This window comes from Heteronotia binoei, chromosome 1 (genome assembly GCF_032191835.1).
Source record: "Heteronotia binoei isolate CCM8104 ecotype False Entrance Well chromosome 1, APGP_CSIRO_Hbin_v1, whole genome shotgun sequence".
In the NCBI taxonomy this organism is placed as follows: domain Eukaryota; kingdom Metazoa; phylum Chordata; class Lepidosauria; order Squamata; family Gekkonidae; genus Heteronotia; species Heteronotia binoei.
The window spans coordinates 275,844,780-275,864,768 of NC_083223.1; the positions used below are offsets into that span (position 1 = coordinate 275,844,780).

The 19,989-nt window shown below is 47.7% G+C and overlaps 1 protein-coding gene and 1 pseudogene across 1 annotated transcript; one reads left to right on the plus strand and one right to left on the minus strand.

Annotated features, from left to right (window-relative positions):
- Positions 1-1,214: 1,214 nt before the first annotated feature.
- LOC132588727 (claw keratin-like) lies at positions 1,215-1,600 on the plus strand (annotated as a pseudogene).
- Positions 1,601-15,465: 13,865 nt separating this feature from the next.
- LOC132584964 (claw keratin-like) lies at positions 15,466-15,796 on the minus strand. Its single transcript, XM_060256853.1, has one exon. The coding sequence runs from the start codon at positions 15,775-15,777 to the stop codon at positions 15,466-15,468; it is 312 nt and encodes a 103-aa protein (XP_060112836.1). The 5' UTR covers positions 15,778-15,796.
- Between the last annotated feature and the right edge of the window lie 4,193 nt (positions 15,797-19,989).

The following is a 19,989-nucleotide window of genomic DNA, read 5'->3' on the forward strand; positions in this document are numbered from 1 at the left end:
CCCTTTGGGTGAAGAAGTACTTCCTTTTATCCGTTTTAACCTGCATTTTAACCTGCATTTATCCTGCATTGTGCAGGGGGTTGGACTCGATGACCCTAGAGGTCCCTTCCAACTCTATGATTCCATGATTCTATGCTTGGGAGGCAGAAAGTCCTGGGTTCGGTCCCCGACATCTCCAGTTAAAAGTTGATAGAAGATGTGAATGACCATTTCCTCAGAACCTGGAGAACCACTGCCAGACTGAGTGGACATTACTGGTCTTGATGGATCAATGGTCTGACTTGGCATTAGGCAGCTTCATGTGTTAGGTTGACAAAAAAAAAAAAGTTTTGTATAATACTGTTCTCTTCTCCTGTAAGAAAGGAGAAATGTCCCCGAATTCTGCGAATATTGCAGGATAATGTTTTCCATGCTGGTGTTAAAGCCCAGAGTTCATTGTTTGGCTCCTTTTGCATTTTTCAATTCTTGTGGAGGGTAAGCTACTGTATATTCACTAACAAATTTGAACTGCCTCTGAAACACACATGCAGGCTATGGGGACTACACAGACACATTGTGATACCCAAGATCTTAAAATACTTAAAATATTTTGACGGACCAAACTAGCACACAGCTTTGAAGTCCTTCAGAACTTTTCATCAACCAGGCTCTTCGGATCAAGATACGATGGAAAAACCTCAGTATGAAACTTCCACAGCAGGGGTGGCCAAACTGTGGCTTGGGAGTCACATGTGGCTCTTTCACACATATCGTGGGCCTCTTGAATCCCCAACACCCCATTGGCTGGCTTGGAGAAGGCACTTCTCTCTTTAAATCACTTCTCCAAGCCAAGCCAGCTGAAGGCTTGGATAATGCATTTGAAAGCTGCTTTCTTTCCACCTCTCCTTCCATCCCACAGCTATCTGCTTTCCTCCTTCCTCCCTCCCTCCCTCCACCCACATCCTGTGGCTCTCAAACATCTGATGTTCATGTCTTGCGACTCTGAAACATCTGATCTTTATTCTGTATGGCTCTTACGTCGAGCAAGTTTGGCCACCCCCGCTCTACAGTCTTAAAACGTAACCTCTTGATGTGTCGAATGCTTTATTGAATTAGATAGTGCTGTGCAAAAACGAGTTTCGAGGGTACGACTGATTTCAGATGCTGCTGCAGGGAAAGAGCCAACAAAAGTTGATGGGAGATTAACACGTGTCTTTCATTTGTCCTTTCAGATCCCCCAACTCATTCACAGACATGGCTTGTTGCTACCCTCCATCTTGCGCCATTCCATCCTGCGCCTCCTCTCCGATGCTCGGACTTGGGCCATGCGGGGTTGGATCAGGCAATGCTCGGCTACGGCGGCGGCATGCCCGTCTCCGCGAGCAGTCTCGGCATAACATCCGGGGCCAACGTCGCCTGCGTCAACCAGATCCCCCCGTCGGAAGTGGTGATCCAGCGCCTCCCTACGTGGTGACCATCCCGGGTCCCATCCTCGCTGCCAGCTGCGAACCTGTGTCCGTGGGGGGTTACACACCATGCGCTTCGGGATCGGGGCTCCGGTGGTCTCCGAGGGATCTGCCGGCCGAGGCGCCGGTACAGCACTTGCGGCTATCCTTGCTAGACCCGGATCGATCTGCTACGGAGACAGAAATCAATAGGAAATTGATCTCCCCCCCACCCGAGCACAGATTCCACAGCTGAGCTTTTGGGCCCAGATTTCAGGGACCACTGAGCACCTGTAACTGCAGCACCTGCTTAGTACCTCTGGAAAAAAATATAGCATCTTGGCATGCCTTTTTTTCTCCTACTGTTTAGTTATTTCTCAGATGTAGGTTAGCTTTGCCAAAGGGTATGCAGAGATGTTCAAATGCCTTGGGGCTGAATTGTCAAGCATGAGGTTGTTCCTGGCTCCGTGTAATGAGAAAAAAAGTTACTGCTGGGCGTTTGCTCGACTTCTGCTGGATTGGGTACCAACGCGGGAGCTTTGGTTATGTATTCCTGTTTTTGTTATTTTTCCTGAATAAAGCTTTCGCTGCATCATAAATCCCGTTTCCTGTGCTTTATATCTCCATGACAGCCAATCATGTAATGTCAAGACAATGTGTGATTGCAATAAAAAAGGCCAACGCCATGCTGGGAATTATTAGGAAGGGAATTCAAAACAAATCAGCCAGTATCATAATGACCCTGTATAAATCGATGGTGCGGTCTCATTTGGAGTACTGTGTGCAATTCTGGTCCCCGCACCTCAAAAAGGATATTATAGCATTGGAAAAAGTCCAGAGAAGGGCAACTAGAATGATTAAAGGTTTGGAACACTTTCCATATGAAGAAAGGTTGAAGCGCTTGGGCTCTTTAGCTTGGAGAAACATAGAGTGTGGGGTGACATGAGAGAGGTTTACAAAATGATGCATGGGATGAAGAAAGTAGAGAAAGAAGTCCTTTTCTCCCTTTCTCACACTACAAGAACTCGTGGGCATTCGATGAAATTGCTAAGCAGTCGGTTAAAACGGATAAAAGGAAGTCCTTCTTCACCCAAAGGCTGATTAACATGAGGAATTCACTGCCACAGGAGGGTGGTAGCGGCTACAAGCATAGCCACCTTCAAAAGGGAGTTAGATAAAAATGTGGAGCAGAGGTCCATCAGTGGCTATTAGTAACAGTGTGTGTGTGTGTGTATATATATATATATATATATATATATATATATATATATATATATATATATATATATATATATATATATATATATATATATATATATATATATATATATTTTGGCCACTGTGTGACACAGAATGTTGGACTGGATGGGCCATTGGCCTGATCCAACATGGCTTCTCTTCTATTCTTATGTGACACAGATTGTTGGACTGGATGGGCCATTGGTCTGATCCAACATGGCTTCTCTTATGTCTTTATGTAACACAGAGTGTTGGACTTGATGGGTCATTGGCCTGATCCAACATGGCTTCTCTAATGTTCTTACGTGACGCAGAGTGTTGGACTTCAGGGGCCACTGGCGTGATCCAACATGGCTTCTCTTATGTTCTCATGTGACACAGAATGTTGGACTGGATGGGCCATTGGCCGGATCCAACATGCTTCTCTTATGTTCTTATATTACATAGAGTGTTGGACTGGAAGGACCATTGGCTTGATCCAACATGGCTTCTCTTATGTGACACAGAGTGTTGGACTGGAAGGGCCATTGGCTTGATCTAACATGGCTTCTCTTATGTTCTTATGTGACACAGAGTGTTGGACTGGAGGGGCCATTGGCCTGATCCAACATGGCTTCTCTTATGTTCTTAGTAGCGGACTGGGTCTTAAAACATGGGCCACCAGGAAACATAGGAGGCCACCCACAATGATAAGGCCATCATTTTTTTTTGTAAGAAATAAACATTTAAAAAAAAAAAAACCACGTAAGTGGAAAAAAAGGGACAATTAAAATATTTGTTATATATATATATATATATATATATTTAAGCAATTGCAGTGTATATATATTGTGCATATTATTTGCAATACATAGTAGATATTATTATATGTAAATACAGATCACATTTCCTCCATGGGATCTGATCTCTGCAGCTCTTCTGTCAAAGCGGAAGATTCTCAGGTTCCACCTAGAGGCTGGCAACCCTAAATACAGTGTAAATTTTAGTTGCATTAGAATAACAATACTGGAACTTGAACTTCTAATATATTTTCAAGCTGCAAAAAGGTCATTAACATTTTTAACACGTTGTCTAAAGTTTACGGGGGCCCGCTTGGCATCAGGCGAGGTGACACCCTGGTCGGTCCGCCGCTGATGACAACTGACTTTAAAAGTTTCAGAGGGTCTAGACCGGAGGTGTCGAACTCAATGGATCTTACAGAAATGAGACCTTTTTGGGCCAGGCCACGTGAATCATAAAAATGTAATGCCAGATAGCAGAGATATAAACTTTATTAAAAAACACAGAGAAACACAATTAAAGATTTTTTTTTTTTAAAACACCCTTAAAATAAAACATGCTTAAAACATTAGCACTCATTGGTCTTAAAGGTGCTTTCTTTGTATCTCTTCTGTGCGATCCAGGGAACTGGGCAAAGGAAGCTCTGACTCTTTCCTTCCTTCCTTAGAGGACCAGGAGCCTAAGCTAATAGAAGGAAGAGAGGCTTGGCTCAGTAGCTCTGCTGCATGATTGAGAGAGCCTGGCAAAGCAAGCTGTGACACAGAAGGAAGCAAGAGAGAGGAAGAAAGAAGCAGATGATAGCCAGTTGCTCAAGGGCCTGATAGGAGCCCTCTGGGGGCCCAATTCGCCCCCCAGGCCGCATGTTTGACACCCCTGGTTTAGGCATTATTTACTGGCCACCTTTCTCACTGGGACTCAAGGGTCAATGCAATCAACCAGATGGTACATTCAATATATAATGAAACTTGCCTGAAACCCATGCTTAGGTACGGCATTTAACAACCTTTAATTTTTTTCTTTGTTTTAAGTAGGAAGGGTGTTTCGGTTTTGGAAGATTTAGAAACTCCATTGTCATACTGACTGTTATGAAAAAATGCGTATTCTGGTTTAGAGCTGACTTGCCTTTTGGACTGCCCAACAACCCTGTGAGGTAGGCTAGGCGGTAAGTCTGTGAGTGTTCTGAACTCATAGTGTAGACCTAAGCAGGAAAGAAGCAACTTCAGCAGGGTATAAGGACACAGAGTCCAGCCAGCAAAGCAGCCATTTTCTCCAGGAGAGTTGATCTCTGCCTTCTGGAGAGCAGTTGTAATTCTGAGGGATCTCCATCCTCATACGGAGTGTGGCAATAATGGTTCCTCAGGAGGGCTGATTTGGAAGGTGGAGTCTGAGGTCGCCCCTCTTCAAGCCCCACCCCCTCTATGCTCCACCCTACAAGTCTCCAGGAATTTCCCAACCTGAAGTTGACACCCCTATCTCTTTCCCAGCTGCGGTAAGAATGTTCTGAGCAGCAGTTGTAATTTGAGTGATCTCTCGCCCTCACCTGGAGAGTGGCAACAATGGTTCTCCAGGAGGAAGAGGCTGGTCTGGCAGATGGAGCCTATGGCATTGTATCTGTCTGAAGCCCCACCCCTCCTCAAACCCCACCCTTTCCATGCTCCACCTCTAAATTTTCCAGGAATTTTCCAACATGGAGTTAGAAACCCTGTGTCCTTCCCAGCAGCAGTAGCAGAGTTATTACACAGGTCCAGGGGTTAGAGCTGGACATTAATGATCTGTCAGGACACTTAGAGAGAGAGAGAGAGAGAGAGAGAGAGAGAGAGGATTTACTTTTACTTTACTTTACTTTATTCGATTTATATCCCGCCCTACCCCACCGATTTGAGTTGAAGTCTAAAACCCCCAGACTTTGAGCAGACTTCGGAGGATGGTGGAAGACAGGCGGGCCTGGCGTGACTTTGTCCATGGGGGTTGCAAAGAATCGAGCTCGACTGTGTGACTGAACAACAACAAAACTAATAACCCCACCTACCTCACAGGATGTCTGTTGTGGGACAGGAAGGGAGGAAGGTGATTGTGAGACACTTTGGGCGTTTTCGCACTTACCTTTTACTGGCGCGACCACCCTCCTCACGCCGGTGGATCTGCAGGGATTTCGCACCAGAAGCGCCGGCGCAGCCAAAAGAGCCGGCAACTTCCGTCGCGGAGCCAGCTCAAACGTTTTTCCTGCTTCTTGGCGGTTTCCGTTTGAGCTGGCTCCGCGACGGAAGTTGCCGGCTCTTTTGGCTGCGCCGGAGCTTCTGGTGCGAAATCCCTGCAGATCCGCCGGCGTGAGGAGGGTGGTCGCGCCAGTAAAAGGTAAGTGCGAAAACGCCCTTTGAGACTCCTTCAGGTAGTGAAGAGCAGGGTATTGATGGAACATTACATCTGGGACACTGATGCTCTGTCTTCTTGGTGCTTGTGGGAGGGAAAGAGTGGAAAGGCTTCTGGCCCCGCTGGTGGACCTCCTGACGGCACCTGGTTTTTGGCCACTGTCGCTGATGTTCTTATGGAAGCTTAATCACAAAAAATCTTGTTGTTTCCAAAGAGCTACTGGACTGAATCAGTGCTCACTTATTTGGATAAGTATTTTAATATCACTCAATTAGGATAACGTTAGAAGGATCAATATCCACTGATGAGCCTCTGCTCCATACAAGAGAGAGCCGGTTTGGTGTAGTGGTTAAGTGTGCAGACTCTTACCTGGGAGAACTGGGTTTGAGTCCCCACTCCTCCACTTGCACCTGCTGGAATGGCCTTGGTCAGCCATAGCTCTGGCAGAGGTTGTCCTTGAAAGGGCAGCTGCTGTGAGAGCCCTCTCCAGCCCCACCCACCTCACAGGGTGACTGTTGTGGGGGAGGAAGGTAAAAGAGATTGTGAGCCGCTCTGAGACTCTTTGGAGTGGAGAGCGGGATATAAATCCAATATCTAATTCTTCTTCTAAGAACATAACAGAAGCCATGTTGGATCAGGCTGATGGTCCACCAGTACAGTCAGAGTCTGAGATTCAAAGCTTCCTTTATCATCTTTGAGAACGCCTGGGAAATATTGTGGGTCTCTTTGGCGCTACTGGACTCACATCTAGCTTTTTCTACTGCAGACCAACATGGTTTAATGTCTTGAAGGACATCATGGTCTCCACTTCTGTGGCACTGTCTTCTGGATGACAGGAGCACAGTTGCGGTCTGCAGGACTTGGCACCTCATCTAGGAAGGCGCAAACGGTCACACAATGGTACAGACAGGAAGCTGACTGGTGCTTGGCTAGAAACACTGCTGCATAGTCCATACAGGGTAAAATGTTCATATTGAGCTGGCACAGAGACCAAATGTTCCCAGTCCAGCAGGACTGAATGTCTATAAAACAGTAGGCATATGAGTTCTGGGTTTTTACACAGGTTCAGGGGTTAGGACTGAGCATTTATGATCTCGAAAAAAATACTTCCTGACCCCAAAGCGGTGATCAGCATTTTCCTGGGCGTTTAAGAAGGGGCCATGAGAACGAAACACCAACGCAACCCTTCCTGCCCCGCAGGGCTTGCAAAACATTTCTTTTTCAGCTTGCCTTTAAGACAGAACCTGGCTAAACTGACCTGCAGCCATCTAGCCATTTTATGTATGATTATGACTTATAGTATCTTATAGCACCTGTTTTATCTTTTTAACTAATTTATTCATGTAATTGATTGTATTTAAAACGGTTGTTACATTGTTTTATTTGAATCATGGAACTCCATGTCTGTGAGCCGCCCTGAGCCTGCCTTTGGCGGGGGAGGGCAGGATACAAAAATAAATTTATTATTATTATTATTATTATTATTATTATTATTATTATTATTATTATTATTATCTGCCTAATTCGCAGGATCTTCAATGCTGTCAGATGGCCATCTAGCCTCTGCTTGAAAACCTCCAAAGAAGGAAAGCCCACCACCTCTCAAGGAAGCCTGTTCCACTGAGGAGCCGCTCAAACTGTCAGGGAAAGGAAAGGTCCTCTGTGCAAGCACCAGTCGTTTCTGACTCTGGGGTGACGTTACTTTCACGACGTTTCCATGGCAGATTTTTTATGGGTAGTTTGCCATTGCCTTCCCCAGTCCTCTACGCTTTCCCCCCAGCAAGCTGGGTACTCATTTGACCGAACTCAGAAGGATGGAAGGCTGAGTCAACCTCGAGCCGGCTACCTGAAAACCCAGCTCCCGCCGGGGATCGAACTCAGGTTGTGAGTCTTTCCTAATGTTTAGTTGAAAACTCTTCTGATGTAATTGAGGAGAAGAAGAAGGAGATATCGGATTTATATCCCGCCCTACACTTCGAGGAGTCTCAGAGCAGCTCACAATCTCCTTTCCCTTCCTCCCCCACAACAGACACCCTAGAGGTAGATGAAGATATTGGATTTATATCCCGCCCTCCACTCCCAAGAGTCTCAGAGCGGCTCACAATCTCCTTTCCCTTCCTCCCCCACAACAGACACCCTGTGAGGTGGGTGGGGCTGGAGAGGGCTCTCACAGCAGCTGCCCTTTCAAGGACAACCTCTGCCAGAGCTATGGCTGACCCAAGGCCATTCCAGCAGGTGCAAGTGGAGGAGTGGGGACTCAAACCCAGTTCTCCCAGATAAGAGTCTGCACACTTAACCACTACACCAAACTGGCTCTCATTCCAACCTATTGACTCTGGTTCGACCCTCTGGAGCAACAGAAAATAACTCCATACCATCCTCTTTAAATACTTGAAGATGACTGTTGTGTCTGTTGGAATGAGCAACTCAGCATGCCTGGACACTAGGGGGCGCTACATCACTCTAAGGGTGCATAGCGATTATGTCCTTGAATGGGATGCCTCTCTTTGTCTTAACCTGGGAGCTGCCCTCTGACCCCTCTTTTTTCTCGCTTTGTCCTCTCACTCACTCACATGGCCTTCCATCGAACACCCGTCTCTGCAGATCTCTCCTTTAGATGCAGTGTCCTCTTGCCCCCACACACCAGGCCAGACAAGCTGGACATTTGTGCCAGGGAAATGATTCTTTACATTAGGCTTCTTTCTCTCCTTTTGACTGCAAGCTGAATGTGAACTGGATCGACTTGAATAAAGGTAAAGTTTACTTTCTCTGCAATATACTTCTTGGGAGATTTATTCACTGCAATCAGCAGTAGCACGCTTCTGTAGCTGGACAAACTCTGCTATTGTCATGCCCCGCCTTGTCCGGAGGCCTATGGCTCAAGCTGCACTCCTTTTCCGGCCCCGCAGCTCCAGCAGCTTGCAGAACCCTGGTGGGGATGGGCGATGCTCCCCCCATGCTCGGGGCCAGGCTCGCCTTCCTATCGAGCAGTTCCCAGAGTGGTCTTCTTTGCAGGTTTTCAAGCAGAGGCTAGATGGCTGATTCATCTTTCACCTCCTCCCCACTCTTCTGGATGGCCGTTAGGGTTGCCAAGTCCAATTAAAGAAAAATCTGGGGACTTTGGGGGCGGAGCCAGGAGACTTTGGGGGTGGAGCCAGGAGACATTGGGGGTGGAGCCAGGAACAAGGGTGTGACAAGCATAATTGAACTCCAAACGGAGTTCTGGCCATCACGTTTAAAGGGACGGCACACCTTTTTCAATGCCTTTCTTCCACAGGAAATTATGAAGGATAGGGACACCATGTTTTGGGGATCATAGAATTGCACCCTCTGGTCCAATCGTTTTGAAACTTGGGGGGGGGGTATTTTGGGGAGAGGCACTAGATGCTATACTAACAATTTGGTGCCTCTACCTCAAAAAATAGCCCCCCCCCCAGAGCCCCCAATACCCACGGATCAATTTTCTATTATTCCCTATGGGAATCATTCTCCATAGGGAATAATAGAGTCCCAGTAGACATTTCCCTCCCTCCATGCTTTCTAAAGGGGGAGTGGGCCTCCAAACCAGGGAATCCCCTGTCCCCTCCCTCTCTCTCACACACAAATACTTACTAGATCTTCTTCCTGCAGAACTTTGCTTGCTGTGAAAACGAAAGCAAAAGAAAGGGAGGGGCCGTTCTCCATGGAAACTGTTACTGGCCCTTTCCAATGAAGCCCTTCCTGTTTCCTGTTTACTGTGCAGCCTAAAGGGGCACACATTTTACAAACGGATCAGGAGCTCTACAACAACATGATGCCTACACGTATGTTCTCCCCCCCCCCTCCATCCCCCCTCGCTTCCGGATTTTTGGAGAGCGAAGAAGGAGGCTGCAAATTCGGGGGTCCACCACCAGGGCGGGGGGGGGGGGGTTGGGAAGCCTAATGGCCCGCTTCTCCTGGAAAAGCCGGGCTGGTCCACAGAATCATAGAGTTGGAAGGGACCTCTAGGGTCATCTAGTCCAACCCCCTGCACAATGCAGGAAACTCACCAACACCTCCCCCTTAATTCACAGGATCTTCATTGCTGTCAAATGGCCACTAGCCTCTGTTTAAAAACCTCCAAAGAAGAAGAGACTACCACCTCCCGAGGAAGCCTGTTCCACTGAGGAACTGCTCTAACGGTCAGGAAGTTCTTCCTAATGTTGAGCTGGAAACTCTTCTGATTTAATTTCAACCCATTGGTTTTAGTACTACCTTCCAGGGCCACAGAAAACAATTCCACACCCTCCTCTATATGACAGCCCTTCAAGTACTTGAAGATGGTGATCATATCACCTCTCAGCCACCTCCTCTCCAGGCTAAACATCCCCAGCTCCTTCAACCTTTCCTCACAGGATTTGGTCTCCAGGCCCCTCACCATCTTCGTCGCCATCCTCTGGACCCATTCCAGCTTGTCTATATTCTTCTTAAAATGTCGTGCCCAAAACTGAAACAATACTCCAGGTGAGGTCTTACCAGAGCAGAGTAAAGCAGAGTAAATCACATGATCTGGACACTATACTTCTGTTGATACAGCCCAAAATTGCATTTGCCTTTTTAGCCACTGCATCACACTGTTGACTTGTTCAGCGTATGATCCATGGGGGGGGGGGGCGCCGGCAGCGCTGGAGGCAGTCCCAGCCGGGAGCGGGCGCGATAAAGCTAATTAATTATCTCAATATCATCAGCTTGATGGTATTGATGGTACCAACTATTACCCTCAGGTGGAAAAAAAGCCTTTTCAGAGCTTGGACAAATTTGAACATAAGAACATACGAGAAGCCATGTTGGATCAGGCCAGTGGCCCCTCCAGTCCAACACTCTGTGTTACATAAGAACAGAAGAGAAGCCATGTTGGATCAAGCCAATGGCCCATCCAGTCCAACACTCTGTGTCACACAGTGGCCAAAAAAAAAACAAGTGCCATCAGGAGGTTCACAAGTGGGTCTAGAAGCCCTTCCACTCCCCCCCCCCCACAAGCACCAAGAATACAGAGCATCACTGTCCCAGACAGTTCCAATAATATACTGTGGCTAATAGCCACTGATGGACCTCTGCTCCATATTTTTATCTAACCCCCTCTTGAAGCTGGCTATGCCTGTAGCCGCCACCACCTCCTGTGGCAGTGAATTCCACATGTTAATCACCCTTTGGGTGAAGAAGTACTTCCTTTTATCCGTTCTAACCCAACTGCTCAACAATTTCATTGAATGCCCACGAGTTCTGGTATTGTGAGAAAGGGAGAAAAGTACTTCTTTCTCTACTTTCTCCATCCCATGCATAATCTTGTAAACGTCTATCATGTTACCCTGCAGTCGACGTATTCTTTTGGTATAAAGAATGCTCTACCGAGTGACTTATGGAAGCCCGGACATGTATGCTGACATGAATTTGTAACCCAAATGAAGACATAATAAATGGAACATAAATGTTATTTAAGATGCTCTAAGAAGTTAAGTTTATTGGCAAAGGCAAGTGACGGAGTTTAACTGCTGGACAGGCAAAAAACCCTTCAAAATACATCAATGCTTAAGGATCAAATGCGGATATTAATTTAATAAGACATTTCGTTTTTTCTCTGTGTGTCACAATCGAAGAAACGTAACAGAGAACTTCTGCTTTCCCCATTCCTTACCAGTTCTGCGAAATCTCTTCGTTTCTAACGGGGCATGGGAAACTGTACAAAGATTGTATCCACTAAAAAACAACTGGGGATCATCTCTTGTAGACAGATAAGACCCCAATTGTTGCACGGTATGAGCTTTCTCGCAGGGCCGGATTATTAAATAGACTGAGTAGGCATCGGCCTATGAGCCCCCACACCTTTAGAGGCCCCAGACCAGTTTGCTTCTCTCTGCCTCTCCCCTGCAGCTTTGTCAAAGGGGCTTTTGAGAAGGTGCCTGAATAGGCTTCCCAATCCCCAGGTCCCAGCGGGGGATCTCCCAGTTGTACAGGCTTCTCCCTATCCCCAATCAGCTGGCCAAGAGGGGGAAGCCCCGCCCCCACAGCCGCCATGCAGCTCTAGATCTTGGGCAGGTTTAGAAACCCGCAAAGAGGTCCGTTTCAAAATGTGTGTGTGTGCCTTTAAAGTTGAGCAGGAAGTACTTCATGGGAAGGGTCAGCAACACAGTCCCTCCCTTTGTTTTGCTTTTGTTTCAGAGCAACTAAGTGTGTGTGTGTGTGTGTGTGTGAAAGAGAGAGAGAGAGAGCAGCGTAGCTCCTGTTCTTTTCAGATGTCGTTGTGGAGGAGCCAGACCCAGTAAGTGTGTGAGTGTGTGTGAGAGAGAGGGTTGCCAATCCCCAGGTTTAGAGGCCCTCCCCACCGCTTTAAGGTCATCAGAAAGCGGCAGGGTGGGGAGGAGGGAAAAGTCTACTGGGCAATTTTTCGCTATGGAGAACGATTCTCAAAGGGAATAAAGGGGAATTGATCCGCGGGTATCGGGGGCTCTGGGGGGGGGGGCTGTTTCTTGAGGTAGATGCACCAAATTTTCAGTATAGCATCTAGTGCCTCTTCCCAAAATACCCCCCAAGTTTCAAAACGACTGGACCAGGGGGGTCCAAATTCTCAAAAGAAGGTGCCCCTATCCATTATTTCCTATGGAAGGAAGGCATTTTAAAAGGTGTGCTGTCCCTTTAAATGTGATGGCCAGAACTCTCTTGGAGTTCAATTATGCTTGTCACACCCTTGCTCCTGGCTCCACCCCAATGTCTCCTGGCTCCACCCCCAAAGTCTCCAGATATTTCTTGAATTGAACTTGGCAACCCTATGCCTGAAGGTTTTGTTAGGAGATAATATGTGAGGGGGCCTCTGAGATTTTTACTGCCCAGGGTTTAATCTAGCATTGGCTTTCAGAGGAAGTCACAAATTGTCTTAACCCTAAAGGTGCCACTCGATTTTTGCACTTTTGTACTCCTAACAGAGAGCTTACAGTGTCAAGGTACCGAAGGTGCTTCAAAGAGATAGGTAGGGTGAATAAGAAAAAAATTTCCTTCCTCCCCATGAGGTAATAGGTTACACCCAGCCCTAGGGTTGCCAAGTCCAATTCAAGAAATATCTGGGGGCTTTGGGGGTGGAGCCAGGAGACATTGGGAGTGGAGCCAGGAGACTTTGGGGGTGGAGCCAAGATCAAGGCTGTGACAAGCATCACTGAACTCCAAAGGGAGTTCTGGCCATCACATTTAAAGGGACGGCACACCTTTCCAATGCCTTCCTTCCATAGGAGATAATGAAGGATAGGGGCACCTTCTTTTGGGGCTCATAGAATTGAACCCCCTGGTCCAATCTTTTTGAAACTTGGGAGGTATTTTGCAGAGAGGCACTAGATGCTATACTGAAAATTTGGTGCCTCTACCCAAAAAAAACAGCGCCCTGAGAGCCCCAGATACCTGCAGATCAATTCTCCATGATTTTCTATGGGAATAAATCTCCATAGGGAATAACAGAGTTCCCAGCAGACATTTCCCTCCCCTCCCCCCGCTTTCTGACAACCCTGAAGCGGGGGGGGGAGGGCCTCCAAACCGGGGGATCCCCTGCTCCCACCTGGGGATTGGCAACCTTAAGAGGAGTTCCTGCTACAAAAAAAGAAAACGCCCTGGTAACCTCAGTCTCCTCCCACCTCCAGTCTCCACGACCCACATTCCGTTATCACTCCCCTCCAATCTGTCCCATTGGCTGTTCTCCCATACACTGCCTCCACTGCCCTCCCCCTCATTTCCTTTTTTTTCCTTTGCACCATTTTGAGTTGCCATAGCAACCCAAGACGCTGCCCAAACTCTGCTTTCCCAACCTTTGAACATGTCGAGACATTGTTCATGCTGTTTAGGCATACCAACTGTTACCCCCAGGTGGTGGTGGTTGTTTTTTTTTTTTTAAAATAAGACATTTGTCTGCAAACCTGACAGTGTGCATGACTTCACTTCATTGTAGGGTTGCCAATCATCAGGTGGGGGCAGGGGATCCCCCGGTTTGGAGGCCCTCCCCCCGCTTCAGGGTCGTCAGAAAGTGGGAAGGGAAATGTCTGCTGGGCACTCCATTATTCCCTATAGAGTTTTATTCCCTTAGAAAATCATGGAGAATTGATCCGCGGGTATCTGGGGCTCTGGAGTGGCTGTTTTGCGGGGTAGAGGCACCAAATTTTCAGCATAGCATCTAGTGCCTCTCCCCCCAAATATCCCCCAAGCTTCAAAAAGATTGGACCACAGGGTCCGATTCTATGAGCCCCAAAAGAAGGTGCCCCTATCCTTCATTATTTCCTATGGAAGAAAGGCATTGAAAAGGTGTGCCGTCCCTTTCAATGTGATGGCCCGGACTCCCTTTGGAGTTCAATGATGCTTGTCACAGCCTTGATCTTGGCTCCACCCCTAATGTCTCCTGGCTCCACCCCCAAAGCCTCCTGGTTCCACCCCCAAAGTCCCCAGATATTTCTTGAATTGGACTTGGCAACCAGACTTCATTGTGCATGGGGACCATCCCTTGGCTATGAGATTTAGGGATCTGAGTTTGTTCAGTGCAGTTGGAATGTTTTTGAGACCTCGGCAACTGAATCAAAGAAGAAGAAGATGATGATATTGGATTTATAAAGCACCGGTCATTTTCGACTCTGGGGTGATGTTGCTTTCACATTTTTGCGGCAGACTTTTTTACAGGGTGGTTTGTCGTTGCCCTCCCCAATCATCTACACTTCCCCCCCCCCACAGCAAACCGGGTACTCATTTGACCGACCTCGGAAGGATGGAAGGCTGAGTCAACCTCGAGCCGGCTACCTGAACGAACTCAGGTTGTGAGATTCATATCCCGTCCTGTACTCTGAATCTCAGAGCAGTCACAATCAACTTTACCTCCCCCCCCACACACACACAACAGACATCTTGTGAGGTAGGTGGGGCTGAGAGAGCTCAGCAGATTTATACCCTGCCCTTCTCTCTGAATCTGAGACTCAGAGAAGAAGACTGCAGATTTATAGACCCCGCCCTTCTCTCTGAATCTGAGACTCAGAGCGGCTTACAATCTCCTATTCTTCTCCCCCCACAACACACACCCCTGTGAGATGGGTGGGGCTGAGAGAGCTCTCCCAGAAGTTACCCTTTCAAGGACAACTCTTGCGAGAGCGATGGCTGACCCAAGACCATTCCAGCAGGTGCAAGTGGAGGAGTGGGGAGTCAAACCTGGTTCTCACAGATAAGAGTCCTCACACTTAACCGCTACGCCAAACTGGCTCTCAGGGAAAGCTAGAACATTAGGAAGACCTAGAAAGATACATGTAGCACATATATGCATCTAGAGGTTTTTTGTTTTGTTTTTTCAGCCAGTCACCCCAGAATTTACAGATCATGCAGTTCTATGCCATATGAGTCATATAATCTGATGATTCGACGTGGGAAAGGATTTTTTTTTAAATGGATTGGATCCTCAGCCTTCTTCAAAGTAGCAGAGAGGCGAAGAGGCCAGGAAAGCGTGGGCAAAGGAACTGAAGCAAAGCAATTATCCCATGGAAACGGAAAGATAAAAAAGCAATTAAGATTAAATTGCTCATTCCAGGAATCCCAGCTCACCAGCAGTTCTCACTGACATCAACAACAGTGGGGTTGTTCGAGTATTTCTGAAAAGGGATGCCCGTGTTCCTGCGTTTGCTGCTTAACAACCATCTTTGCAGCCATAACGGCCATAGGGATAGGAGCATGCAGAGTTGTAACCCCATCTTCTGGATCCGTACCCATAGCCACGGGAGGCGCCGTAGCCACCGTAACCGCAAGGCTCGTAGCCAGGGGTGGCACAGGGGTTGTTTGCTGCTACAGCCACCGGTTCAGGGCTGGCAGCGATGATTGGTCCTGGGATGGTAATGCAGAAAGGCGGAGGCTGGACGATGACTTCCGAGGGTGGGATTTGGGAGACGCAAGCTGTGTTGATGCCGCAGAGCGAGTTGCAGCCGTAGTCGCAGAGGGCCATCTTTGAGCACTGGCGTTAGATCTGAAAGAGAGAAAGGCTCCTTAGTAAGCTCGCGAGTCATGGAGTAAAAGGACAGGTCCTCTTGTGGATCAAAAACGGGCTAATTAATAGGAAGCAGAGAGTGAGTTTAAATGGGCAGTCTTCACAGTGGAGGACGGTAAGCAGTGGAGTGCCGCAGGGATCAGTACTGGGTCCCATGCTCTTTAACTTATTTGTAAATGATTTGGAGTTGGGAGTGAGCAGTGAAGTGGCCAAGTTTGCAAATGACACTAAATTTTTCAGGGTGGTGGGAATCAGAGAGGATTGTGAGGCACTCCAAAGGGATCTGTTGAGGCTGGGTGAGTGGGCGTCAACATGGCAGATGAGGTTCAATGTGGCCAAGTGCAAAGTAATGCACATTGGGGCCAAGAATCCCAGCTACAAATACAAGTTGAAGGGAACTGGCAGAGACTGACCAAGAGAGAGATCTTGGGGTCGTGGTAGATAACTCACTGAAAATGTCAAGACAGTGTGCGATTGCAATAAAAAAGGCCAAAGCCATGCTGGGAATTATTAGGAAGGAAATTGAAAACAAATAATCCAGTATCATAATGCCCCAGTATAAATCGATAGTGCGGTCTCATTTGGAATACTGTGTACAATTCTGGTCACCGTACCTCAAAAAAGGATATCATAGCATTGGAAAAAGTGCAGAAAAGGGCAACTAGAATGATTAAAGGTTTGGAACACTTTCCCTTTGAAGAAAGGTTAAAACGCTTGGGGCTCTTTAGCTTGGAGAAATGTCGACTGTGGGGTGATATGATAGAGGTTTACAAGATTATGCATGGGATGGAGAAAGTAGAGAAAGTAGTACTTTTCTCCCTTTCTCACAATACAAGAACTCGTGGGCATTCAATGAGATTGCTGAGCAGTCAGGTTAAAACGGATAAAAGGAAGTCCTTCTTCACCCAAAGGGTGATTAACACGTGGAATTCACTGCCACAGGAGGTGGTGGCATCTGCAAGCATATTGGATAAAAATATGGAGCAGAGGTCCATCAGTGGCTATTAGCCACATTATGCGTGTGTATGTATATACACACACATATATATATACATTTTGGTCACTGTGTGACACAGAGTGTTGGACTGGATGGGCCATTGGCCTGATCCAACATGGCTTCTCTTATGTTAAAACAATCAGGTCAGCGTGGATTCCCTGAAGCAGAACCCAGGCCCTGTTTCTTCCACAGCTCTCAACAGGGATTCTTCCTTCCTCACTGACTCTGCAAACCATCTCTTTCACAAAAGGTTAATATCTCGTTGTGCATCAACAGAGACATAATGTCCAAATCACTGTACACTGCATTGTTAGGGGCTAAGGCTGCCATGGGGTTCTCCTGTGCTGGAGGTCCCCACAGTGGGCCAGCAGGGGGATGCCCTCCTGATGTTGCTGCTGTGATGACATCGCACGCTGGCTGCTCTAGGAGCTTCCGGTAGGCTTCCCAACCCTCCCGCCCTGGCGGGGGACCCCAGGATTTATAGCCTCTTTCCCCGCTTCCCAAAAAACAGAAGCAGGGGGAGGGGGGAAACGGCGCCAAGGAGCGTGGCGAGCCGCCCCATCTCGGAGCGGGCGATGCCGCTGCGCGGCTGCCGCTTCTTCTCCGCTTCACCATAGCTGCTCCTCTGAGATGGGCTCAGGCTGAGCCCATCTTGAAGGAGCAGCTAAGATGAAGCGGAGAAGAGGCGGCAGCCACGCAGCGGCATCGCCCGCTCCGCCTCTGAGGTAAAATCAGAGAAGGGGAGGGTGGAGGCAGGCCAGGAGCATGGCGAGCCGCGAATCTGGGTCCTTCTAGTCCGGGTCCTAGAAGGACCCAGATTCGCGGCTCGCCATGCTCCTGGCCTGCCTCCACCCTCCCCTTCTCTGATTTTACCTCAGAGGCGGAGCGGAGCGGGTGACGCTGCTGTGCTGCCACCTTTTCTCCACTTCATCTTAGCTGCTCCTCCAAGATGGGCTCAGCCTGAGCCCATCTCGGAGGAGCAGCTACGGTGAAGCGGAGAAGAGGCGGCAGCTGTGCAGCGGCGTCGCCCGCTCTGAGATGGGGCGGCTCGCCACACTCCTTGGTGCTGTTTCCTCCCTCCCCCTGCTCCTAGCTGCACCCCAGTGTCTCCTGGCTCCACCCCCAAAGTCCCCAGATATTTCTGGAATTGGACTTGGAAACCCTAGCTTCCGGGAAAATTCTATTGTTTTCTTGGATGCTCTAGCAATATGGGAGGAAAACTCTCAATAGAGTTTTTCCTCCCAAATTGGAAGAGTATCCGTGGAAACCATAGAGTTTTCCCGGAAGTGATGCCATCGCTACGCACACACTGTGCACATGAAAAAGAAGTCCTCCACTGGAAGCCATGGAGAACTTGGCGACCCTAGTAAGGGCAAGTCTGGGATACTGTGTGAACATAAGAACATAAGAGAAGCCATGTTGGATCAGGCCAATGGCCCATCAAGTCCAACACTCTGTGTCACACAGTGGCAAAAAATTTTATATACACACATACACTGTGGCTAATAGCCACTGATGGACCTTTGCTCCATATATTTATCTAAACCCTTCTTGAAGGTGGCTATACTTGTGGCCGCCACCACCTCCTGTGGCAGTGAATTCCACATGTTAATCACCCTTTGGGTGAAGAAGTACTTCCTTTTATCCGTTTTAACCTGTCTGCTCAGCAATTTCATCGAATGCCCACGAGTTCTTGTATTGTGAGAAAGGGAGAAAAGTACTTCTTTCTCTACTTTCTCCATCCCATGCATTATCTTGTAAACCTCTATCTATCTGTGCCATTCTGGAGGTCCATTTCTCAAAAGGATATGGACAGAATGGATCATGTGTAGAAGAAGGAGATGAGGGGTCTGGAGATGAAGCCCTACAAGGAATGGCCATGGGACTTAGGAATGTTTAGTTTGGAGTGTCACATAAGAACGTAAGAGAAGCCATGTTGGATCAGGCCAATGGCCCATCCAGTCCAACACTCTGTGTCACATAAGAACATAAGAGAAGCCATGTTGGATCAGGCCAATGGCCCATCCAGTCCAACACTCTGTGTCACATAAGAACATAAGAGAAGCCTTGTTGGATCAGGCTAATGGCCCATCCAGTCCAACACTCTGTGTCACATAAGAACATAAGAGAAGCCCTGTTGGATCAGGCCAATGGCCCATCCAGTCCAACACTCTGTGTCACATAAGAACATAAGAGAAGCCATGTTGGATCAGGCCAATGGCCCATCCAGTCCAACACTCTGTGTCACATAAGAACATAAGTGAAGCCATGTTGGATCAGGCTAATGGCCCATCCAGTCCAACACTCTGTGTCACATAAGAACATAAGAGAAGCCATGTTGGATCAGGCCAATGGCCCATCCAGTCCAACACTCTGTGTCACATAAGAACATAAGAGAAGCCATGTTGGATCAGGCCAATGGCCCATCCAGTCCAACACTCTGTGTCACATAAGAACATAAGAGAAGCCATGTTGGATCAGGCCAATGGCCCATCCAGTCCAACACTCTGTGTCACATAAGAACATAAGAGAAGTCATGTTGGATCAGGCCAATGGCCCATCCAGTCCAACACTCTCTGTCACATAAGAACAGAAGAGAAGCCATGTTGGATCAGGCCAATGGCCCACCCAGTCCAACACTCTGTGTCACACAGTGGCCAATTTTTTTTTATATATATATATATACACACACACACACTGTGGCTAATAGCCACTGATGGACCTCTGCTCCATATTTTTATCTAAACCCCTCTTGAAGGGGTTTTGGATATGTTTTGGAAAAGACTGACTATATATTGAATACAATTGTATATATATATTTTTTTCTACACGGAGTGAAAGTGCCATTTCATAGTCACGTAGAGGAGAGCAGTGAGTAGTTCCTGTTGGCAGAAGAGGAGAGGACATTCGTTGAAGTTGCTGAGCAGTCAGGTTAAAACGGATAAAAGGAAGTCCTTCTTCACCCAAAGGGTGATTAACATGTGGAATTCACTGCCACAGGAGGTGGTGGCAGCTACAAGCATAGACAACTTCAAGAGGGGGTTAGATAAAAATATGGAGCAGAGGTCCATCAGTGGCTATTAGCCACAGTGTGTGTTTGTGTGTGTGTGTGTGTGTATTTTGGCCACTGTGTGACACAGAATGTTGGACTGGATGGGCCATTGGCCTGATCC